At 42.2% G+C, this 26,454-nt stretch overlaps 1 protein-coding gene across 4 annotated transcripts in view; it reads left to right on the top strand.

Annotated features, from left to right (window-relative positions):
* The window catches only part of SORCS1 (sortilin related VPS10 domain containing receptor 1), a 571,273-nt gene that overhangs the window by 494,163 nt on the left and 50,656 nt on the right, over positions 1 to 26,454 (top strand). For all 4 annotated transcript variants that reach the window (XM_065920116.1, XM_065920114.1, XM_065920117.1 and 1 more), the window contains exon 19: positions 17,185 to 17,371. In XM_065920116.1, the coding sequence (XP_065776188.1) occupies positions 17,185 to 17,371 (187 nt within the window). The remainder of the gene's footprint in view (positions 1 to 17,184; positions 17,372 to 26,454) is intronic.

Genomic DNA, 26,454 nt, shown 5'->3' with positions numbered 1-26,454 from the left:
TTTTCCAGACTAATCCTATACACTGTGGTGAAGCTGAAGCCCCATTTCCCAAAGACATAAGGAACCTGATTATGAAACTCAGAAGAACATCATCTTTTGAAGCAACAGACATCAATGCCGGAGCAGGATTCAGAATTTAGATTTTTATTTCATTTTGAAGAATGCAGTAGAGGAAAATCTGAAATAAGAAATCAGTCCTGGTCAGCTCCAACCTGCGTGCACCCTCCAGGGACAGAGGCCAGGCTCTCATCTATTTGATGTCATTTTCCATGCAACCAGGATGATCAGGCAACTCAAACTTGGCTGAGTGATGTGGGAACAAATTGGGGAATCTGGTTCTAAGATGTGTAAAGTCATGCCTTCTGGGCACAAAAAGGGGAAAAAAAATAACAAGTCAGTTCCTTCCACTTGAATGGGCAAAGATACAAGAGCAAGGATGAATCCACTGCCTGCAGCTGTCAGAATCGGCCCCTTGATTTTCTTGTCTCCTAGCACAGAGCACAAAGCCTTAAGTACTGTCCCCATATCAGGAGGTCCCAGAAAGCTCACATTTGATTGTGAGATTCTGTGGTCCTGAATCACAAACTCTCCTTACAGAAACAACATCAAGTTCTCTGTTAATCTCTGGATTACATATGCGGGCAGAGCTGAGGCATGTGATAAGCAATGTGAAATTCAGAACAGGAAGTCTTATAGATCCTGGGGAGCATTGAGACTTGAAAAAAAGATCCCATTTGTGAGTGCTTGCATAGATTGTCTCATATAGATCCTGCAGCGGGTAAATAAGGATTACTGTTACCATTTTATAGATGGTACAGTGGAAGCACAGAAAGGCAGAGTAACTCACCTAAGATCACACAGCCAGCTACGGTAACGGAGCCAGGAGTCAAACCCAGGACCCATGGTACCCTGCCTTTCTATCACTTCTCTATAGTGGAAACAACCATTTTTCTGGCAAAGAACTTCATGCAGTTCCCAAGGCTTCCTAGAAACGCTTGGCTGGGGCAGGTAGTAACAAGGATCAAGGAATAGAAAGAATAGGCAGAATTATCTATGTCCAAGCCAAGTTGGGCTATGGCTGCTGCTATATTCTTTTTTTTCTTTTTTTACCCATCTTTTTTTTTTTAATCAAAGGATAATTGCTTTACAGAATTTTGTTATTTTCTGTCAAACCTAAAGATGAATCAGCCATAGGTATACATATATCCCTTCCCTTTTGAACCTCCTCCTGTCCACCCCACCATCCCACTCATCTGTATGTAAACCAAGATTTCCTCCTGGATTTTCTGAGAATATCCATGGCTTTTGAAATCAGCTTCTTGAAAACCATCTCAGCAATGAGAGAAGCTGAATCCACTCTTGGGTGTCCTCCTCTTTGCGAAACTGCCTTTATTGAATGACTACAGTATTTCTAACACTGTTTTATCCACTCTAAAAAAATGTTGGAAAACAGAATATGAATGCAGTGCTTGAGGACTTTAACATCTATGTATACCAAACTTCTCCAGAGTCTTGGGTATGAATCTGGCTATAATATTGCTTAATTAAATTTAAAACAAAAAAATCGCTATGTATGCTACTGGTAATACATGTATTCTCTACATCCTCTTCAAAATTTTTGAATTCACTTCTCATTTCAATTTGTTCCTAAATTTACTTTGAGTAGAGTGTCTGACTTGCTCTCATATTTAGCGCCAGTTCTTTATAACAGTGGGGATATTAATGCCATGCTTCTGATGCCCCTAAAGTGGCAAGTCCTCCAGGTGCCACAAGAGGTCCCAGCTACATTTTGACATGACACTGTAGTGTGATTACTGAGATGTGGGCAGAAGATTTCCAAGCCAGGATAATATTCTATCATTTGGACACCAAGGATCATGCTTCTGCGTCTCATGGTTTATTCCTGGTTCAACTTTCTTCTCCGAGTTTGTCTCATGGCTGTAGGGCTAGGTTAGATTAAGGACTGATGCTACCCCCTCCACCTTTGTCCTCAGCTGTGTGTGTGTGTGAGCTTAGTCGCTGTTGTGTCTGACTCTTTGGACCCCATGAACTGTAGCCCCCCAGGCTCCTCTGTCCATGGGATGCTCGAGGCAAGACTACAGGAGTGGATTGCCATGCCCTCCTCCAGGGGATCTTCTCAACCCAGGATCGAACCTACCCTATCTTTGTCCTCAGTTACTTACATATAACGCCCCCCTCCACATAAGATATGTCCACTTTGTGTATCAATAAAGCACTAGAGGCCGGAGGAGTCAACTATTCCACCAGTTACTTATGTATGTGTGTTTATTTGTTCTTCAACAAATATTTTACAAGTTCCAACCTTATAGGAACTCAAACCCTTCAAATACTTTTCATTTATGAGTAGACATATTTCAACTTGTGGAGCTACATGTTTTGGACTAACTAGGACCTCTGCTGTATCAAGTTTTAAGTCGAAATTTAAGCATACAATATAGAAAATACTAAGTAGTTTGTATTTATTCAAAACAAAAAAAATAATTTATTGGATACATTATAATAAAATCTGTTTTAGATCATTATAAATATCTATATCACTAATATATACTAGCAACCATCTCTTTTCTGACATCTCCCAGTAAATGATCAATATTATTAAGACATAAATTGTGTCCTGCCTGGTTGTAACTCTGCTTAGCATGTCTGCAATATTGGTAGGAACTCAATAAATGTGTGTGGATTTGAATACGCTTCCTCCAGGAGAGTAGAGATAAAGCCTAAACTTGAAAAGGCTCTTAAAATTCGAATAAAACCCTAAACATGTTAGTCTTCATCTGAAGTCTAAAGCCCTTCCTTTTTATGTATTAGTGCATGTCCTAATTCTAACATAAGAATATCAATGAAAATCTTGCTAAAACCGGAGCAAAGAAAACTTCTTATTGACTGTAGATAATCAAAGGTGCACTGATGCTTATAGCTCCGTGTATGATAGTTGGGACCTGAGCCAAAATTTTTCCAATTTGAGAAATGCAAGAAATGTGATCACTTTTCGTAAATGGCATGTGAGGCTACCACACCCCCCACATACACATACATCTAGGTGACACAGGGACTCCATACACAAATCCTTCGAAACCATACAGCTTTGTTACTCAGAGAACAACAGAATTCTGTTAATGCTGATGATAAGTCCCCTTGTCAGAAACCCCATCTCTGCTGCTTTGAGGGTTCTCTCCAAATATATGAGAATAAAAGAATCTTCATTGGAAGCAACAAGGTGAAGGAGCCAGTCTTGCTTCCATCCCAGACCTACTCATTGGGGAGGATTCACGAACACAGCCATGTGAACACCCACACTCACACTACAATATGCATTTGTGCATCATTTTTTTTTCTTAAGGACAAAGAATAAGGATCCAGGAACAACCAAGAGGGGAGAGGAAGAATCCATGAAGCTATATTTAAGAAGCTTAACATTTTACATTTTGTAATGGCTCCTGAATTTTAGGAAGCTGATCAAAAGTGTTCTGCAGAGAGACCCCAGCAGCATCCAGTGAGTGGTAGCATCTGTCTGGAGACTTGCTTAAGATGGATATCCCCTGGACCACTAATGAGCACCTAATGAGTCTATAGACTTTCAATGTGATAACTCGGCTTTCTAGAGAAATCCAGTGCGACAACCTGAAGGCACAGGATGAATGGTGAAGGCCCTAATCAGTCTTAAGAACTCAACAAAAGTGATTTGGAAGGCAGTCATTTGAGAGGACTGCTAGGCGGAAGTAGTATCTGCATGTTACGGGAGATAATTAAATCTGTTTTAAACAGCTGTAAGAATAAAGAGATGCAATTCACTGCATAATTTAAGACTTTTAAATTAAATCTGAGGCAGGGGACTAAAATTAAAAACTTTGATCCGTATCTCATTGTTTTAATACTTCAATTTACATACAAAGACTGGAACTTAATAAGGAAAATTCATGATTATAACTTCTTCTGTGAGATTTAACTTGGAAATGTGAAGGCTGTGTCCTCATTAAATGGATTTCAATGAGCTGTAATTTCACATACATTGAAAGACTTACAGCCACATAAAAGTAACCACAGTATAATAACACCTCATAAATTTTGCAGAATGCTGCCCACCATCAGATGGTAAAAAAGATGACTTTTGATAACTGTGTGTGTGAGTGTGTGTGTGTGTGTGTGTGTGTGTGTGAGTGTGAGAGAGAGAGAGAGACACTCATCTGTTGAATTGATAAAGGGAGCTGACCTACTTTTTCATTTGGATAAAGAGTTGGCCTGAAGAGTTCACAGGAAGTGTTAAGTCCAGGCAGCTATCTATCACTTTCTAAGCCAGCCCAGATCTGACTCAGAAGATTCAGCTGTTTTCTTCTTCCACACAAAGGAATGGAAGCTGATTTCAATGAGCCATGGAGATTTAAGAGGCTTTCTCATGTATTATTCCTTACTCCATGCAGCTTTATTCTCTTTGACTCTAAGCAAGGTAATTGAGCCACTTCATTTCTTCTCCCTTGTTGCTTTGGGTTAAATAGGAAAGAAGGAAATGAGGCAGGCAATATAGATTGTCTTTAGCCAGAGGCCTGGTGCCTGAAGTTCAGGTTGAATTCAGGTTAGCAACTCTAAGGTTCCGCTTTTCTCTTCCCTCAGTACCAGTTCCACGTGCATTGGTGTATTTCTGTCCTTTAGGGTTTCAGAGAATAGGTGTTTGCAAAGCACTTCAGTGGGCCTTGACAAGCAAAGAGAGATACTTGGTTCATTACTGAGAGTTTCAGTACAGTGAACATCCCAGGGGCCGGAGTCATAAAATCGTCTTCAGTTTGGATTTTCTGTCTTTCAACCTGTCTGCTTCAGGCCCTCCACCGCAGGGGCCCACCACCCCTTGAATCAGGGCTGGGGCCACACAATTCTTGCCCACGTGCAGAGCTTCCTTGGGCTTCTGGCTTCATATTCTGTCATTCATTATTCCATGGCTCTCTGTTTTACCCGCTCACTCCTCCGCATAATCCACCATTCACCTGTAATGGAAAATCTCCATCACAGCACTCGGATAAGTTCTGCATCTTCACCTGAGAGTGGAGAGTATTTCAGCAGCCTGAAGAGGTGTTGGGATATTGTGGATGTCCACTGACACTAATTGAAAGAATAGTAGAATTATTAAAATGGCGGGTTACCTGGTCTAGAAATGACAACTAGAATCATCACCATTCTGCTCATCTTTAATTTATAGATTAAGGAATTGAGGTCCAATTGTAAAATGCATTTCAGAGGACAGTTAACTGTGTCTTCTAACTTCCAGGTCATCACCTGCCTTCTGTAGGGCACTTCTTCCACACATAATACCCCTGTAGACCTCTGTAAAGTCACTGAAATCTCATTAACCGAATAACTTGGCTAAGTGAGGAAGTGACATCCATGGCAAGAAACTGTATATCCATTTTATAGACAGGATCCCATGACTCAAATCTACCAAGTGATGGCTAGATATAGAAGTTCTGAAAGCTATTTAAAGATGTTGACAGCATAGCATAACACAGTGTAATAATTCCACTGCCGCCATTGTGGGTGTTGGGGGGGTGTGTGTGTGTGTGTGCGCGCACGCACGCACATGCAGTATCATTGGTTAGTGTGGTATTCACCAGTGTAAAAATGTAATCTCTGGGTGGCACGATTATGAGCAATTTGAACTTTCTTCTTCCAAATTTCATCCTTGTTCTACAGTTTTCTCAAAGAATTCACCATGACTTTTCTCTCTTTGTTCCTTCTTCTAATAAGGTTAACATATTTTATTACATATTTTAAAACTAGAAAGGAAACATAGGTTTATTCCTAAAGGAATCTTCCTACTATTCTTTCTTTTAAAATGCAGCTTGTTCTTATCACATACCTGAATGTTTACTTTTAGAGTGACTTTTTAAAATCATTCAAAACCACTTACACAATGTACATCATTGAGCAGCCCCAGAGATTTCCTGCTAAAGCCTGCGGGGTGATTCCTGAAGCCACAATGCAGGGGTGGCAGACAGTATAGCAGTGCCCCTTACCACCTGAAAAAGGTTTCAAAAGCGTGATGAATCAAGGTTCTGATGGCTCTATACCACAATGTCTGGATGGAGTAAGGAGGCCTCTGTTTATAATCATTTATCTACTTATACAAGCCAAATGTTGACTTACAGTATTCTGTTCTATTCAGACAAGCATAGAAGACATAAAAAGGGAATTTGGAAATTTGCTGTTCATTTAGATGCATGGTGCTACAGTTTATTTGTAAGTGAGAAGGTAAACTGTTTTGTGATGTTGTAATAGGAAGTTCTTAGTCTGAGCATTAGATCCGGAAGTATCTGGATATTTAGTTAGGCAAGCTCCAAGAAACATAGTTCTCAAAGAAGGGTCTAACCATCTGTATTTCGTCAGAAAGAAGGTGAAGTGCTCACCCAGTCAGATTATTTGGTGGGTCCACGATCCGGTCTCTCTGGTATCACTGGCCTTGTCAACCCAAATTTTTCTAGTGAAATCACAAAACCCCATGGACCACCCTCCATACTGTTGTGAATGTTCTCCCTTAAAGTCAAAGGATCCAAATCCACTGTTGCCTTTACTCTCAGAGAAGCCCGAGGGTCTGCACATTTGGAGAGATGTCTCTGCTATTGAAAAGCATCTCTGAATAGGCAAGAGGAGGAGGATAATTTTATATTTTGCAATTGTGCCAGTATCTAGATATCTTGGAATTATGTATAAAGCTCAGTTTTGAAATTAAAAAGAAGCCCAGAGGGCATGCTTCAAACCAGCCCAGAAAACACTGTCCTAGCTCATCTGGTGAGGCAGCCTCAGCTTTCAGTACTAGTAATACCTCTTGGAAGAGCTGCCAGAGAGGACCAAGACCTAGGAACAGAAGACAGCGCGTGTGCAGCTGCTGCTTGTCATAGACCGGCCGTGTCCTGTGCTAGGACTCTGTTGGCTGTTATGCAATGCAGGTCCAACACGGCTTCAGCAGCTGATTCCTGTTTACAGTCATCTCACTCTTTGCAAGCACTCATATTACCATGGGTCTTTACAAATGTATTTTGTAGTTTCCATGGTATTCCAGTGTATTACATTGGGATCTACTTACACCACTTTTTAATGTAGAATTTGATCTGTGCTGGCACTCCTGTGAAGAGTTTTCATTACTGAAGCTTGCAATCACTCTCGGGTCTTACCTATCAGTCAATTCATTCTTCAGTGTCCATCTGGCAATGAACACAATGTGTATCTATCTTCTGTGAAAAAGAAGTTCACAGAACTCCTTAAGTTAACTTCTTCTTGAGTTAAGAAGAGCTTGGTTCAAACTCATCTTGTGACTCTAGACAAATTTTAACAGTCTTTCAGGACTGAGTCTTAAGGTTGAAGATTTGTTGCGCAACTATATAGAAAACAGTTGTTACTATTTCTGGGACAGAAAACTTTTGAGAAATGTGGTCTCTCTTTTCCCTCAGTGACCATCAGGGGATATTCTAGAACAGTCTTAACTTGCACAGTTCATGTAAGAAGTCTCATGCCAGAGTTCATTCTTATTGAATAAGCACAAGGGAAATAACACCTCTCTCCATGAACTCCTTTACACCAGTTGACAAAATCTCTTCTTTGGAGACCAGAGCAACATTATGCTATAGTTTTCTCCTTTTCCATTTCTTGCTGAGACCTTGCCAATCTGAATCTAAAGTTGTTAATCTGAGTCTCATATCTTGGAGTAGGACATACAAGGCAAAGGATTATTTTTTGGTTTTCTAATTAATTTTATTGACATATACTTAATTTGTAGTGTTGGTTAATTTATGCTATACAGCAAAGGAATTTAGTTATATATGTATATTCTTTTTCATATTCTTTTCCATTAGGGTTTATCACAAGATGTTGACTATAGTTCCCCGTGCTATACAGAAGAACCTTATTGTTTATCCATTCTGTATATAATAGTTTGCATCTGCTAATCCCAAACTCCCAGTCAATGCCTCCCCCGGTCCCACCCACTTGGCCACCACAAGGCTTTTCTCTATGTCTGTGAGTCTGTTTCTGTTTCATAGAGAAGTTCATTTGTGTCATATTTTAGATTGCACATAGAAGCGATATCATGTGGTATCTGTCTTTCTCTTTCTAACTTATTCACTTAGTATGATAATCTCTAGGTCCATCCATGTTGCTGCCAATGGCATTATTTCATTCCTTTTTATAGATATTCCACTCTGTATATGTACCACATCTGCTTTATCCATTCATCTGTTGATGGACATTTAGGTCGTTTCCATGTCTTGGCTGTTGGGAATAGCGATACTCCGTATGGAGGGATGCATGTATCTTTTTTATAGCTTCATCCAGATATATACCTAGGAGTGGGATTGCTGGATCTTATGGTAATTCTATTTTTAGTTTTTTGAAGAACCACTATACTATTTTCCCATAGTGGCTGCACCAATTTACATTCCCAAAAGGTATATTATTTTTGGTTCACACCTTCCACCCTGCCCAGATACCTTTAGTCATAAGAAGAAAAGGCTGAAATGTCTGATTTTTGCTTCTGGCATTTAATGTTACCCAGTGACAATGTTGTTCGAATATGGTGATCAGAAGAACACTAAAATAACAGCAGAAATCTAAGGCCAGAGTTGGCTGTACCCCATCATCAGCATCTGTGTTACCTCCTGGTTATTTCCTTGTACTCAGTCAGCGTTTAAATGTCAACAGTAACAGGGTGGATAGGGTGTTGTGTTTCGTGCTGTTTCTTGTGTCATGCCCTACTCCACTTCTCCTTTTAAATTTGGTGAAATATTTGTTTCTCCTCCTTTACTCTTCTTTTTTAATCCTGCTCATCTTCCTCTGCCCCCTCATTTCATTTCACCCCTGGGGTAGTCAGTGTTAACAGACTGGACTATTTTAACCACCACATTTATGCTCATGCAAACATATATAGACATACAGACTTATAGGACATGCATTTGCAAACAGGTTATACTATGGGTGATTGACTTCAATGCAGTTTTTGCTGCATAAGCTTTAAAGTCCCTTCCAAGACTGAATTTCAGTGAAGCCTTTGTCAGGCCTGCCCTTGAGCGTTGCAAGGACCAGCCTCTGACAAACGAGTCCAGTTTCTATCTGCAGTGGCTCCCTAATGACTGCCGGAGCATCTTGGAGTCTCATTTCTGCACCAGGGCTGTCAGTGTTGAGTTACTGTAGCATTTGTTTTCCCATTTTTCTCTAAAGCCCTGTTACAGGAACTGATAAGTTCACACACCTTTCATTTCTCAGGTTAATCTTGGCCTCATTGCGGTCATTTGATCTATTTGCTTTTCTATTACAGAAGTCAGTGCTGCCCTTGGAGAATACCCATATGGATTTCATGTGGCTTTCGGTCCTTTCTTAGGAACTTCTTTTGGAATAGTATTCTCAGTTATATGTCTATATTAGGGCACAATACTAAGTGCATTATGTCTAAAGAAGTTTATTTGACAATGTAGATATTTCCCAGTCTAAGTTGTGTTTCAGAAATGTTGGCTTGTTATTTATGAGATTGAATACCTAACAAGTACCTCTCAGTGATGCACAAGATTTTCCTGATCAGTAACTCAGTTCAGTTCAGTCTTCCCAGTTGTGGCCAAATCTATGCAACCACATGGACTGCAGCACGCCAGGCTTCCCTGTCCATCATCAACTCCCGAACCTTGCTCAAACTTATGTTTATTGAGTAGGTGATGCCATCCAACCATCTCATCCTCTGTTGTTCCCTTCTCCTCCTACCTTCAATCTTTCCCAGCATAAGGGTCTTTTCTAATGAGTCAGTTCTTCATATCAGGCAGCCAAAGTATTGGAGCTTCAACTTCAGCATCAGTCCTTCCAATGAATATTCAGGACTGATTTCCTTTAGGATTGACTGGTTGGATCTTCCTGAAGTCCAAGGGACTCTCAAGAGTCTTCTCCAGCATCACAGTTCAAAAGATTCAATTCTTTGGTGCTCAGTTTTCTCTATTATCCAACTCTCACATCCATACATGACTATTGGAAAAACCATAGCTTTGACTAGATGGACTTTTGTCAGCAAAGTAATGTCTCTGCTTTTTAATATGCTGTCTAGGTTGGTCATAACTTTTCTTCGAAGGAGGAAGCATCTTTTAATTTCATGGCTGCAGTCACCGTCTGCAGTGATTTTGGAACCCAAGAAAATAAAATCTCTCACTGTTTCCATTGTTTCACCATCTATTTGCCATGAAGTGCTGGGACCAGATGCCATGATCTTCATTTTTTGAATGTTGAGTTTTAAGCCAGGTTTTTCACTCTCCTCTTCACATTCATCAAGAGGATCTTTAGTTCCTCTTCGCTTTCTGCCATAAAGGTGGTGCAAGATTGAAGGCAGGAGGAGAAGGGGATGAGAGAGGACGAGATGGTTGGATGGCATCACTGACCCAATAGGCATGAGTTTGAGTAGGCTCCAGGAGTTGGTGATGGACAGGGAGGCCTGGTGTACTGCAGTCCATGGGGTTGCAGAGAGTCAGACACGACTGAGCGAACGTATGTTGGCAATTTGATGTCTGGTTTCTCTGCCTTTTCTAAATCTAGCTTGAATATCTGGAAGTTCACGGTTCACGTCCTGTTGAAGCCTAGCTTGGAGAATTTTGAGCACTACTTTCCTAGTGTGTGAGATGAGTACAATTGTGCAGTAGTTTGAACATTCTTTGGCATTGTCTTTCTTTGGAATTGGAATGAAAACTGACCTTTCCACTCCTGTGGCCACTGCTGAGTTTTCCAAATTTGCTGATATATTACGTGCAGCACTTTCACAGCACCATCTTTCAGGATTTGAAATAGCTCAACTGGAATTCCATCACCTCCACTAGCTTTGTTCGTAGTGATGCTTCCTAAGGCCCACTTCACTTCACACTCCAGGATATCTGGCTCCAGGTGAGTGATCGCACAGTCATGGTTATCTGGGTCATGAAGATCCTTTTTGTATAAAGTTCTTCTGTGTATTCTTGCCACCTCTTTTTAATATCTTCTGCTTCTATAAAGTCCATATAGTTTCTGTCCTTTATTGTGTCCATTTTTGCATGAAATGTTGACTTGGTGTCTCTAATTTTCTAGTCTTCACCATTCTATTGTTTTCCTCTCCTTCTTTGCATTTATCACTTAGGAAGTCTTTCTTATTTCTCCTTTAAATTCTTTGGAACTCTGTATTCAAATGGATATATCCCTTCTTTTCTCCTTTGCCTTTCACTTCTCTTCTTTTCTCAGTTATTTGTAAGGCCTCCTCAGACAACCATTTTGTCTTTTTGCATTTCTTTTTCTTGGGGGTGGTTTTGATCACCCCCTCCTGTACAATGTTATGAACTTCCGTCCATAGTTTTTCAGGCACTCTGTCTATCAGATCTAGTCTTGTGAATCTGTTTGTCACTTCCACTGTATGATCGTAAGGGATTTGATTTAGGTCATACTTGAATGATCTAGTGGTTTTCCCTACTTTCTTCAATTTAAGTCTGAATTTTGCAATAAGGAGTTCATGATCTGAGCCACAGTCAGCTCCCTGGCTTGTTTTTGCTGACTGTATAGAGCTTCTTCATCTTTGGCTGCAAAGAATGTTATCAATCTGATTTCGGTATTGACCATTTGGTGACATCCATGTGTAGAGTCGTCTCTTGTGTTGTTGGAAGAGGGTGTTTGCTATGACCAGTGCATTCTCTTAGCAAAACTCTGTTAGCCTTTGCCCTGCTTCATTTTGTACTCCAAGGCCAAACTTGCCTGTTACTTCTTTTTTCCTTTTTATACAATTCTTATAAAATGGGGTTCTTAAGGCAAGAATACTGAAGTGATTTGCTATTCCTTTCTCTAGTGGACCACGTTTTGTCAGAACTCTCCACCATGACCTATCCATCTTGGGTGACCCTACATGGCATGGGTCATAATTTCGTTGAGCTGGACAAGGCGGTCATCCATGTGATCAGTTTGGCTAGTTTTTTGTGATTGTGGTTTATGAATGCCTATTGTTTCCCACATTATCTGTCTTCTTTACAGCTTGAACATGATACTGCTCCATCAGAGGGAAGACATTAGGATGGTGTATGGAGTTCACGACAACCCATCTTTCCACTTAAAAGCAAAAATATTGTCAGAGGGGAAATGGTCAATGCTAGGAATAGAATCTAACAAGAAAAGAACGTGAAGCTTGCCTTTGTTATCACCTCTCTCTCTCTCTTTCTGAAAGGCGTCACAAATAAATTCCAATTAAAGAAACTCCTGAAGGCCTGTTTTGCAGAGATAAGTTAAACCACAGGTCATCTTAGGCCTGTTTTGAGCCTCTCACCAGCTGCGGGACTTCTGGCATCTCATTTAACCTGCCCATGCTCCAGTCTCCTGGTGTCACAGATAGAAGTAGCATCTGCCCTAGCTATCTCCCAGAGTCCCAACAGCCAAACAAACAAGTTAGAAATGTCCAGTGTTCAATTTTTTTTCTTTTGTAAAATTTCAAAATTTACTGAACGGAAAAAAATCATCTGTGTTAGATCCTGAGACTGCAGCCAGCCCTTAAGGACACATCTCAGCTCTTTATACAAACTACCCTCATATTACCCAGCCACTGTTTTCCTGGAGAACTAACCTTGACTGAGTGTATTGTGGAACTTTTGTGATTGTGCATCAGTCACTAACCATGAGTTTAGTTCTTTCATTCCTAACTCTGTTAGCTCACCCTTAGCACTAAGAATTCTAAAATGTACTGGGAAACTTTGATCATTATGCCAAGGTATGATAGCAATGGCATCAGCTTGTGCTGGACTATATTCATCTTCAGATGAATTCGATCACAAGAAAACCTAATGTTCAACAGTCTGAACCAGTGTTCCTCAACCTTTGGTGCAGCCCAGCATCAGCTGGGGACCTTCTCAGGCCACAGCAGGACCGAGCATCCTCCCCAAAGGCCCCAAACCAGGAGGTGGGCTTGGATGTGAACTGGGCATCAGACTTTTTTTCTTTTAATTTCTATAAGAAGTGTTGTTATCAAAGACTGAGATTCACTGATTTCAAAACCAGTAAACTATGGGAATTAATTTTGGCAGGAAGGTGAATGCAATTTCCTGTTGCAACTCATATATCAATCTGCCTATCATCTACCTTGAACTGTCCCCTAATTGGCTTCCTGGAATACCCGGGCCTCCTTCCAATGCATTCTCCATATTGTAGCCAGAGTGATCTTTTTGAATTAAAAATATTATCCTGTCATCTTCCCTCAAACTCTTGCTTCAATCACTTTGAGGTCTTCCCATTGCTCTTAAGAGAAATACTGAAGTCGGAAACTTGGCCCACAAGTCCTGAAATGTCATTGTCTCCCATCCAGTCTAATTTCACATATTCCTACTGTGTCTGTATCATCAGCTTCCTTTAACTGTACCACCATCTTCTGCCACAGGGCCCTTGCACATCCGGTTCCTTCTGTCCCCCATTGCCTGGACTCCTCACCTCCACATCACCTGCTCGTGTCCTTTGTTTGGTTAATTTCTTTTCCTTAGGCCTTCTCAGCTCAGATATCACTTCTTCTGGGTAGCCTTTCTTGCAGTTCTCATTTGGGTCACATTTTCAACTCTCCACCTCTCCCTACTGAACAAGTTTACAGCACCATGGATTTCTCTTTCACATCATCCCCTAGAATAACTTTTTATTTGCATAATTATTGAAGTCTACTTGTCTCACTAGCAGTCTCTTTGCTCAAGAAAGTGTGGACCACATCTGTTTTGCTTGGTTGATTAAAATTTCTTGACATAATTTTCCCCATTTAGAGTCTGACACAAGAAAGACACCTAAAAGTGTCGGTCAGCTGGCTGAATGAATGAATGACCAGAAAGCCTACTAAAGCAAGGCAGGCGTGTCTAATCAAATGGTGACCTAGGACTTAGGCATTCTTTTCTTTGCCCTGTTTCTTGTTCTCTGAAAGGAATTGGTATCCCTGCCTGAGATGGTAATAGCAGTCCAAGAAAGTTAGAGGTTGATGACAGTTAGCCCCAGAGTGATGCAGCTACAGCTGTATTAGGTTTCGCAAGCACCTGAGAGCCCCTGAAAGCACAGGATCCAGTGTGCTTGACCCAAGTGGGCAAAACAGCAACAACAGGGGTGAATCGCCCGTCAGACTTGGCCCCTGGATTCTCTTGTCATATATTGCAGAGTGCTAAGGGGTCTGCACCCACCCACTTCATAAGGCCTTGGGGACTTCACATTTGATTGGGGGATCCTATGTCTTTATCCACAGGGGCTCTCAAATGTGTGGTAACCAAAAATACTTATATCTATATCTCCATCCTTGTTCAGTTCAGTTGCTGAGTCATGTCCGACTCTTTGCGACCCCATGAACCACAGCACCCCAGGCCTCCCTGTCCATCACCAACTCCTGGAGTTCACCCAAACTCATGTCCATTGAGTCAGTGATGCCATTCAACCATCTCATCCTCTGTCGTCCCCTTCTCCTCCTGCCCTCAATCTTTCCCAGCATCAGGATCTTTTCAAATGAGTCAGCTCTTCACATCAGGTGGCCAAAGTATTGGAGTTTCAGCTTCAACATCAGTCCTTCCAATGAACACCCAGGACTGATCTCCTTTAGGATGGACTAGCTGGATCTCCTTGCAGTCCAAGGGACTCTCAAGAGTCTTCTCCAACACCACAGTTCAAAAACATCAATTCTTCGGCACTCAGCTTTCTTTATAGTCCAACCCTCACATCCATACATGACCACTGGAAAAACCACAGCCTTGACTAGACGGACCTCCACCCTTGTACCTGACCTTATACTCTCAAAGCCTGGCCCCTCTGCTCTAACGGCAGCCCTATTGGTGCACTAACCCAAATGCTGTGTGGCTCCCTCCTTTCCCCTGTGATCCAGACAGGGAGCTTTGTCAGCGGTGGAGAACCAGGACTGCTATCAGGCTGTCAGACAGTAGACATCCAGGCAGAACTTGGGAGGAGTTTCAAGTCACTGACAAGAGGTCTAAGTCCAGGTCCGCAGGAGAGTGATGGACACCAAACAGAGAGACCAAGGCAAGGCAGACTCCATCTGAGACAGCTGGAGCTGTACTTGCCCCAGTCACATGTAGCTGCTCTCTCTCTGCAGATACTGAAGTGGAATCAGCAGAGACACGAATCTCCCTTCTGTCTTCTTGCAGATGGTAACCCTACCTGATGGCCACTCTTATCTCCAGAAAGAACCCTGTACCTTTCTTTCCCTCTCTGTCTCTCAACCTCTTTCTTTCTCAGAAACCATATTGCTAGTTCTATTCCATAGATAATCTGGTTAACCCTAGCTACTTCTGGTATTTCCCTGAGACACTTTTCCCTGCAAAAATGTAGTAGATTTTAATGTGGGTTCTGCCTCCATGCCCAAACCTAGGGTTGGCTAGCAGCAGCTCTGTTGAAAATCCAGAAAACACAGGAGGAAACTGACCAGAAGCAGAATGAGAAATTGGGCAGTCCAATTTGGTTGTCTAAGTGAAGGACAAGTCAGCAAGCGTGGCTGACATTTGTATTTATTAGTGAAGGGATTTCAGGTAATTGTACAATGTCTGGGCTTGTGGTTATCTGTTTTGTAATTTTGAATGGAGTTTCTTTTTTCCCACCATAGGGGAGAATTTGTGCCCATGTCCTTACAGAGGGTTAGCTGCTGTGTACGCCCTCATACAATGCTTGGCTGGGCACAGATTGGAAGAGTAGGTCACATAGATTCATAGGATTTGAACTGCTTTTCCTTTCCCTGTGAATTAATCTTTTAAATGTCAGCATTTTAAACTTGCCCTTTTCAAAAAATATGATACCGTGTGAACCTTACTTAATCGAAAATACATTTCCAGTTCAAAGGTTTTTTGTTTTCTTCCCCCACCCTGCCCCAAATGGAGAAAGCTAACAAAACAGACAGACAGACAGACAGACAAACAGACAGACACACACACACACACACACACACACACACACACACACACACACACACACACACAACTTGTTACAGGATGAGTTATCTGTGAGGCATGCTGGGTGTTGTCAGTTTTTCTAAGAAACTTTGTTCTTTAAGAATCTCAACTAATTCCACAAGCTACTTTTTTTAGCAGGTCTGGGATTTTTATAAAGCAGACTTTATCTTTTCCTGCCTACTTGTGGGAAATTTAGAATCATATGACTCCAGTCAAGCTTTAAAAGGGATATAGCAAAAAGAAAAAAAAAAAGGTATATAGCAGATCTTTCATAGCTGCATTGTTTTTACAGTCATTCATTTTGGTATCAAATTGTACAGGTTACTGATTACTCACATGTCTTCTATAATAACTCTTTGAGTTAAAATAGGAAGATACTAATATGCCCATTGCACAGATTAGGTAACTGAGACCAAAGGGGACTGCTTGACATACATGAAGTCATCCAGCTGGTTAATGAAATGACAGGATTTGAGCCCAGAGGAACTGGCAATGCTTAACCCGCCTATAGGGAGTGAAATGCAAGTCCAAGGAGATGGGTTCAAGTCCCAAGATTGCTGCAGCTAACTAGCTGCAGTAACCTTGAACAAATGGTTAAACCTTTCACTTCAGCTTCCTCATCTGTAAAGTGAACAAACATTGCCTGCTTTTTTTCTCCAGACTGAAATTCCATAAAGAATAAAGTGAGATCATTTTGATAGTATAAAACACTAAAGTACAAAAGAATTAGCCATCATTATCTTAAATATCAATAATAATAGGGTTGAGTCCAGTGTCATGTAAGGTGTAAGGCAAGGTGTCCCCTGTCTTTCCTCCAACACAGTTAGAGAACCAGAAATAAAGACAGAAATTTGGGGATCCTGAACACATGGGAAGTGACCCTTGACAGTGTCAGGTAGGTTGAATTTTTAAAACTGTACGTGGAAACCTTTTATTCATGTGGATGACCAGACTGTAAACAAAACCTTCGAAGGAAATGAGTATCAAGTTGGAGCTGATAATCAAACAATTTTCCAAACCTTAGAACTTTTGGGAGTTGGTGCCTTTCAGATTTGGAGAGTATCCATCTTAGTAGACTCCTGTCTTCCAGGGACTGTCACAGCAATCCCATCGCACAGACACAGGCTCCCAGGATAGAACCGAGGCTGCCGTATATCTTAGCCTGGGGCTCTGATAAGCTCCGGCCCTGGAGACGCAGCAGCCACGTGCTGACCCCCCTTCCCCTGGTGTTGTCTTTCAGGGTGACGTCCAGAGGACACTCATCCAGGTGGACTTCGGGGATGGCATCGCGGTGTCTTATGTCAACCTCAGCTCCATGGAAGATGGAATCAAACACGTCTATCACAATGTGGGCATTTTCCGAGTGACCGTACAGGTGGACAACAGTCTGGGGTCTGACAGCGCCGTCCTGTACTTACATGTAACTTGTATGTTATTACTGTTGTTGGTTTATGACATATCTTACATATTGTGTTCCTTTAAAAATATAATCTAAAATATATATATATATATAAAATCCAAAATCAAGTATCTAGAAGAAGCTCCCTAATTACCTGTTAGCAGCTGAGGAAAGGAGAGTGAGAGAACTAAGTTCAGAGGAAGCAAGAAGAAACCAGGGCATGACTGAATGATCCAGACTCTGGTTTGCTTCAGACTCTTCTCTTACACTGATGCTGCCTCTTTTAGATGCTTCTTAGAGATGATACTGGTTGTCTGTGCGGGCCTGAACAACCTGTTGAGCTGGTTGATTTAATATGAATTTGTGAGGTATTTTGGGTCAGAAATGTTTGAGAACAATCCAGATTATCACAAGTAATGGGATTTCTCCCCCTCTACTTATTCTTCTCTTTCCTTGTTATATCTCACTAATAATAATCATGTTAGACTTTTGTTTTCCTTTTTTTTTTTAAGTATGTTTCATAGATTTGCTCTGTGATGATTTGGTCCTAGAAAGTGGTATAGAGTGAAAGAGGGTAAACAACATAAAGGAAGCTGCATTAAGACACAGTTTCAAAAAGTGTTAAAACATTTTCCCCATTGAGGAATTCAGAGGGTTCCTAATAAAACAAAGGTAACTCCTAAGCTGTGTTTAGTTAAAAAAGGTTTGCTGTGAATGCCTCTTATGCTAGGGTATATGGTTGTCCCCTGGAGAAGGAAATGGCAACCCACTCCAGTATTCTTGCCTAGAGAATCCTGTGGACAGAGGAGCCTGGTGGGCTGCCGTCTATGGGGTTGCACAGGGTCAGACACGACTGAAGTGACTTAGCATGCATGCGTGCATGGTTGTCCCCAAAGAGGCATAGGGGACCTGCTTGGTTTGCTGGAGAAATGGTTTACTTTCAAATGAAAGTTAGCCTCTATATGAATGGTCCTGTTCACGTTACAAGTTCTAGGTCAGGAGTTTTAAGGCTGGGTGGTATTCCTTCCCTCTTAGCTGACCCTTGCCCACTGAAGCAAGCTGGCTACACAAAGTACCAAGTAGAATCCCTTTGTTAAACTGCTGTGGTCCAGTGGGAGGACAGGACTATTTAGGGATCCCCAAGAGATGGTTTGGTACTGAGGTTTCAGTCAATTTTGATCCTCATCTCCTGTACAGTCAGGACCCAAGTGCTTCAAAGAAACACACTCATCCTTCTTTGAGTTTAAGCAGGGTTCTGCAAGATGCCACCTGTGCCAACTCCACCTCCCTCTTTCAGCTAATGTTTTTTAGGCTATTACTATGTGCCAGGGTTTGTGCTAAACCTACTCTTTAGGTGTATGACCTTTCTTTTCAGTTCAACCTTATCAAGTAGGCACTCCTAGGAAGACTACATTACAAAGAACTGTGCAGTTCAGAAAGCTTAAGTTGCCCATTCAGGTTGCAGACCTACTGTCTGCAGGGCCAGACTTCAGACTCAGTTCTCCTTGCCTTGGGAATCCTAGCCCGTGGTCACTAGGTTATTATAGGCGCCAGCGTAGGCTGGGGGTCAGAGGAAGCCGTCAGCCCTTACACCCCTCCATGTCTTTGTACATCATCCCAAAGGAAAGTGCGCGTATAGGTTAGAGGCAGGGCATTTCTCCAGCTGTGCAACCACACGGGCTCAAGCTCCATTCCTGCTGACTGCTGCTCCTGAGCTGCCCTAGACAGTCTGCCTGGAGTTGCTGATTACTGAGAGACCATCCTTCTCTATACTCCAGTATTTATGGGGCACAAGTGATAATATGCTAGGAGTAATCCTAAAATATTTAAAAGTGAAGTGACATGAAAGTTGCTCAGTCACATCCGACTCGTTGTGACTCCATGGACTATACAGTCCATGGAATTCTCCAGGCCAGAATACTGGAGTGGGTAGCCATTCCCTTCTCCAGGGGATCTTCCCAACCCAGGTCTCCTGCATTACAGGCAGATTCTTTACCAGCTGAGCCACCAGGGAAGCCCAAAATATTTAAAAACTACATCACAAACTTTGGTTAATAGTAACAAAAATAAATTGCCACACAAATAAAATGAAAGAATGTTTTCTGAGAATGGTTGCCTACCTGACAGTTATTCTGCACAGCTTATTCTATGAGGTGGTTTTTGTTAGAGATCTACTCTCCTGGAAAATCACAGTTATTATATTCCATACCCCATATATGTGTCAAACATTCCTGCACTCTAAGCTTGTGTCAATAGTGATTTAAAATTCAGCAGCAGCTTGCCATCTCAGTTTCTCAGGGTCTCCCATAGTCAACCACAGCTCCCTGCCCTGATCTGCCCTGTGGACTATCCATCACCCTACATACGGTCATATCCCATGAGGGAAACCTCCCTCTCCTGCTCTCTCCTGGGCTTACTGAATCCTGGGTAGGAAAAGAACAAGTTTGCCTGTGCTCCAGATGAAGGGTTGTGGAAGCCAAGATTTCTGAAAGAAACAAGCTGTTGTGTTCACTTGCAATTTCTTTTCGTCTCATTAACCTGATTGACTGGCTTGAGCGATTTGACCTCAACATCAGTAGCAGATGATCTGTGATGGAAAGTGTTGTGTTCTGATTCTAATTTTATCAGACTCATCTTGTGTTGAGTGATTGAATAAGCAGGACTCGTATCAGGGGACTCCTTACTAAGCCCGGTCTTGGGGATAAAAATTAACTTTTGTACTAACTATATGAAAGCAGGATTTTGTTTTAAGTTTCCATTTTCTCACATATATTTAAAAACCACAACATGAGCAGTGCCAGCAGGTTCTAACAGCTTTGCTAGGGCTTCTCTCCTAAAGGATCCATTGTATTTTACCATATATATGAACATTTTTTAGGGCTTCCCAGGTAGCACTGGAGGTAAAGAACCTGCCTGCTAATGTAGGAGACATAAGAGACATGGGTATGATCCCCGTACAGAAAGATTCCCCTGGAAGAGGTCATGGCAACCCACTCCACTCTTCTTGACTGGAGAATTCCATGGACAGAGGAACCTGGCAGGCTATAGTACATAGGACTGCAAAGATTTATATACAACTAAAGTGATTTAGCATTCACACATGAACATCTTTGTTTATCCCCACACATCTACCATCATGGGCAACATTTGGCCTTTCAGATGGTAAAAGCAAAGATTAGAAAAGTACTGTGATTTGACACTATTTTATACTAAGAAGAAATCATGATGAAATCATAATTGACTTCCATTCCCTCAAATCTGAAATGTGTAGGGTAGCATGGCAGTTTTTAGTGCCACAGTGACAGAAGGGATGTATGGCTTTGTAGGAAAAACAGAAGCAGGCACTGCACAAGTTGGCACTTGTTAAGTAGAGGTGCCGGCCTGAACTCCTGGCCAAGTCACTGCATTTCTTTGAAGCTAGTTTTTCTCCTCCATCACATAAAGAATGCATGTCTTATTTCCCGAAGGTTCTATAAAGCATCTTATGCTGTCCCCTGCCAACTGGCCAAGCTTGATTTTGCATTATGATGCAGCAGGTGCATTAGTACTTAGTGAGTTCTGAGCAAAAGCTCAGTTCAGCTCCCCTAGTCTGCCCCCACCCCTCTCACCCAGTCCTCCTCCCCTGTACCCAAGGCTCTTCCTGAAAGCTGCACAGCCTGTCTTATACAAACACTACCTCTTCTTTCCATTTCAGAAATATGCTTTGATTCTAAATCAGAGGTTCTTAAGTACTGGTTTGCAAAGGTCATCAGAAGCAAGTGGAGATGATGTTCCTGCTGTAATGTAGGGCTGGGAGGCTCTCTGGGGGCAGCTGGGTAATCTGCAGTATCCTGACAGCCGAGAATCCCTTGGGGAATGCATTCACTGTTCTCTGCTAGCTTGCAAACTAATGAGACCTGGGATTCAGCCAGGGTTGCCTTCCGCTGCATGGGACTGAGAATTTAGAGGACATGCAGATTTCTGTTCAGAAAGCTGCTCTCTGTCAGCCAGTCTTACATAAAAAAAATAATCACTGAAGATTTTGCAAACTTGCAGAACAGGAGGTGAAAAAAAGGTGAGGGGGGTTTCTGATAGTTTCTGATACTTCCTGAACCTCTATCCTTAACTCCTCTGTTACCGAGATGTCCTTAAAGATATCTTTCTGTTCCCACCTTAGGGTAAAGTGATCAGTTTCTTGAAAACCTTTGTAGGTTTGTAACTATCACACAGTCATTTTATTGGCCGGAGAATGTCAGACTTAGGCTTTGTAAGATGTGGGTAATGAGCCTCCTGCCCTGGAATCAAATGACAAAAATGTAGTGCTCTGGTCCCCTTCTCAGACCTATCAGACTAGAATTTCTGTAAGTGTGGTGTCAACCTGAGAGCTAAATCCTGCTCATTTGTATGAACAGATGATGTGTGTGTGTGTGTATGTATGAATGTATATATATATATGCAAGAAGGAAGTTATATGAACACACAGGGATATTCTTCAGGGCCTAGAGTGACAACTGCCTAAAGTGATATACTCTGCCTTCAACAGCGGAGTATGAGCCTCAAACCCAGTGAAGTGTGGGATACTCTGTTGTAGGATCTTATCTTCACACTTTGAATTTCTTTTGTTTCTTCTATTAGGTTTTTTTTTTTTTTTTAACATTTAAGGTTTGGTTTAGTTGCTAACGTGTGTCCCGCTCTCGTCCCATAGACTGTAGCCCGCCAGGCTCCTCTGTCCGTGAGACCTCCCAGGCAAGAATACTGGAGTGGGAAGTCATTGCTTTCTCCAGGGGGTCTTCCTGACCCAGGGATCGGACCTGTGTCTCCTGCAATGCAGGCAGATTCTTTACCGCTGAGCCACCAGGGAAGCCCAACATTTCAGACAAACAGCAATATGATATGTATGTCTTCAGAACAAATGCTAGAGGCAGGTCAGAGTGATCAGCATATGCGTGTGTATGTGTGCGCGCGCGCGCGCACACACACACACACACACACACACATATCACTTGCACCCTGTGGCACGGGAAGACCAAGCAGGAAGACACATTCCTACACAATTTTCCCAGTTCTCCCAGCCACGTTGAGAAGATTCATAAGGAATAATGGAGCGCCACCGTCTGTCCATTTTGTGTATTGCATGCACCTGTCCGAGGAAGCAGTATCCGCCAGCTTCCTCAGCTCTCAGATGAATGTGACTAACCAGCCTGAGGCTTCCAAGGGCTACAGTTTCACTTCCAAGGTTCCGTTAGGGCAGATCCGTCTGTGCAGAAAAGTGAGGGTTGAAAGCTCAGCTTTGAAGCAACAGGAATCAGGTATATTAAACAGATAAAGAGCAAGAGGACTTAGCTATCTGACAGCTAAATTTCACATCTGTATGAGCAGATGATGTGTGTGTGTGCATGCATGTGTGTGCATGTCTGTATATGCAAGATGGAACTTATACAAACACACATGGACATTCTTCAGCACCTAAATTACCTGTCGAGAGTCCTGAATGCCAGTTAGACCTCATTTGCTTCTGCTCCTTGCCTCTGTTTCCTGCTGTCCTCACACCTGACCGGCTACCTCCTTCTCAAGGTCTTTGCCCTACCCTTACCCTGGAGCTTCCCGAGGAGATACATGGTGCACTCATGCATGTTATTCAGGTGGCTGGTCAAATGTCATTCCTTCTGAGAGCCTTTGCTTGACCACCCATCAAAAGTAGCATGCTCTCACTAGCGCTGCTCCTTGCATTCACTGCCTCCCTCGATACTACGAAAGTGCCATCAAGGGCCAGGTGTCCCAGCACCCAGAGTGATGCCTGACAGATAGTAGCACTCAGGAACTACTGAGTGAGGGGACGACCACATTTCAGGAACAAGATTCAACTTTGTCATTAAGAGGACACACAGACATTATCCTTATCTTGACCTTTGGACTTTAAAAATCATTGAATGCTCAAGAGAGAGCAAGATGAACCCTTTTAGGATGGAAATGACTGGTCTCCCTGAGCTTATCTCATTCTCGCATTCTAGCTGATTCACGTAACACTGATTGGGGAGTCAGGGGGAGTGTCACAGAGGAGGGACAGGTGCCATCAGAAAGGCGTGTAAGTAGGGTCCTCCGGTGGGACAGGGCATCCGCTGGAGCACACCGCATGATGAGGGGCGGCAGGAGCCGTGCAATAAACAAGAGCCTGTGTAACAAGCATGTCCCGCTGTCTGCAGCACGTCCGAGTCGTCAGTAAGTAGAGGCTCTTAATAGCTTTTTTGTTAACATGGGTCTCAGCAAGCATTTGTCGGCTGGCCCAGGCTCTGAACTTGAACTGTTTTGGTTCACACCCTGGAGCGGAGGAAGGTGACCTTCCTCTGTTAGTTCATCTCTGCATGGAGCTGATAATAGTGCCTACTTCATAAGGTTATTATGAAGATTAAATGAGAACAAGAAGTCGTTCACAGACTATTTGGTACATAGCCACCGCTTAGTAAATGTTCCCCTTTTATTATCTCATTGAACAATTCTGACTTATGATCGACTACTTCTTATCATATGGCTTGTAAACCAGAAAATTAGTTCTGTTCTCCTGGTCTCCAAGCCTCTAATCTATAAAGAGAGAAAAACACAGATGAAAGAAACAGGAAATTATGTTTTTGTTCACTTTGTTGTTTAGTCGCTAAGTCGTGTCCAGCTCTATGATACCCTGTTTTGTTCAGTGACCCAGCCAATGATGCAGCACCTGCAGTGTCTCAGGACCTGCCCATCTCTGTGTGTGTGCTAAGTCACTTAGTCCTGCCCAACTCCTTACGGCCACATGGGCTGGAGCCCGCCAGACTCCTATGTCCTTGCAATTTTCTATATATATGAAGATAAATATGAAGGACTCTTCCCTCCAGAAGTTTTCAGCCTATGTTTTCTGTCTCACAAATTTTAGATCTGTATGGGTTAGCTGTCATCATTATTATTAATTATATAATGGAAATTTTCATTTTGAGCATGTGAGTAGCATCGCTTTCTAGAAATATCACTCTCACAAGTTGGAGGGTGAGGAGACACATGGTCATTGCTATACATTGCATGTATATAATGTGTACATATGCAAGAAAGAACTTACACAAACACACATATGCATCTTTCTGGGCCTTCAAGGCCAATGTGCTCTCTGTCCTGATCATCTCTGATCTCATTGTCTTCTACACTTTCCCTCCATTTATTTCCCCATTTCTTACTATCCCTCGAACATGGAGATCCCCCTCCTCCTCTGAGTCTTTGTACTTGCTCTGCCCTTGCCCTGGATTATATGTTTTATTCTAAGTAATGGGGGCACCTGGGACTTGGTCTAGCTTATGTATTGCTTTTTTAATCTTTATTTATTTAGTTGCGTCTCATGGAATCTTTAGTTGTAGCTCATGGGATCTAGTTCCCCAACCAGGGATCGAACCTGGGCGCCCTGCATTGGGAGTGTGGAATCTTAGCCACTGGACCACCAGGGAAGCCCCCAGTTTATGTATCATCGAGGGAGGCAGGCTTTGACACGCTGAGCAGGAGGGTAGATTAGAATGGGGAAAGGTTTAGTTCAGGTCACCTCAGTTCAGTTGCTCAATTGTGTCTGGCTCTTTGTGACCCTATGGACTGCAGCACACCAGGCCTCCCTGTCCATCACAAATTCCTAGAGTATACTCAAGCTCATGTCCTTTGAGTCAGTTATGCCATCCAAGCATCTCATCCTTTGTCGTCCCCTTCTCCTTCCACCTTCAATCTTTCCCAGCATCAGGGTCTTTTCCAATGAGTTTGGTTTTCACATCAGGTGGCCAAAGTATTGGAGTTTCAATTTTAGCATCAGTCCTTCCAATGAAAATTCAGGGTTGATTTCCTTGAGGATGGACTGGTTGGATTTCCTTGCTGTCCAAGGGACTCTCAAGAGTCTTCAACACCACAGTTCAAAAGCATCAGTATTTTGGCATTTAGCTTTCTTTATAGTCCAACTATAAAAACATGTATGACTACTGGAAAAACCATAGCTTTGACTAGACGGACCTTTGTTGGCAAAGTAATGTCTCTGCTTTTTAATATGCTGTCTAGGTTGGTCATAACTTTTCTTCCATGGAGCAAGTGTCTTTTAATTTCATGGCTGCCGTCACCATCTGCAGTGATTTAGGAGCCCCCCAAAATATAAAGTCTGTCACTGTTTCCATTGCTTCCCCATCTATTTGCCATGAAGTGATGGGACCAGATGCCATGATCTCAGTTTTCTGAATGTTGAGTTTTAAGCCAACTTTTTCACTTTCCTGTTTCACTTTCATTGAGAGGCTCTTTAGTTCCTCTTTACTTTCTGCCATAAGGGTTGTGCCATCTGCATATCTGAAGTTATTGGTATTTCTCTTGGCAATCTTGATTCCAACTGTGCTTTATCCAGTCCAGAATTTCTCATGATGTACTCTGCATATAAGTTAAATCAGCAGGGTGACAATATACAGCCTTGACATACTCCTTTCCCAATTTGTAACCAGTCTATTGTTCCATGTCCAATTCTAGCTGTTGCTTCCTGACCTGCATACACATTTCTCAGAAGGCAGGTCAGGTGGTCTGGTACTCCCATCTCTTTAAGAATTTTCCACAGTTTGTTGTGATCCACATAGTCAAAGTCTGACATAGTCAAAAAAACAGAAGTAGATGTTTTTCTGGAACTCTCTTGCTTTATCAATGATCTAACGTATGTTGGCAATTTGATCTCTGGTTCCTCTGCCTTTTCTAAATCCAGCTTGAACATCTGGAAGTTCATGGTGCATGTACTGTTGAAGCCTGGCTTGGATAATTTTGAACATTACTTTGCTAGCATGTGAAATGAGTGCAATTGTGCAGTAGTTTGAGCATTCTTTGGCATTTCCTTTCTTTGGAATTGGAATGAAAACTGACCTTTTCCAGTCCTGTGGCCACTGCTGAATTTTCCCAATTTGCTGGCATATTGAGTGCAGCACTTTCACAGCATCATCTTTTAGGATCTGAAATAGCTCAACTGGAATTCCATCCCCTCCCCTAGCTTTGTTCATAGTGATGCTTCCTAAGGCCCATTTGACTCTCATTCCATGATGTCTGGCTCGAGAGGAAAGATTAGAGCCTGGAAAATCTGTGAGAAAGTTCTACTGCTCCAGGTGAGAC

The sequence above is a fragment of the Muntiacus reevesi genome, chromosome 2 (genome assembly GCF_963930625.1).
Source record: "Muntiacus reevesi chromosome 2, mMunRee1.1, whole genome shotgun sequence".
NCBI lineage: Eukaryota > Metazoa > Chordata > Mammalia > Artiodactyla > Cervidae > Muntiacus > Muntiacus reevesi.
This window is presented reverse-complemented; position numbering and strand designations above follow the sequence as displayed.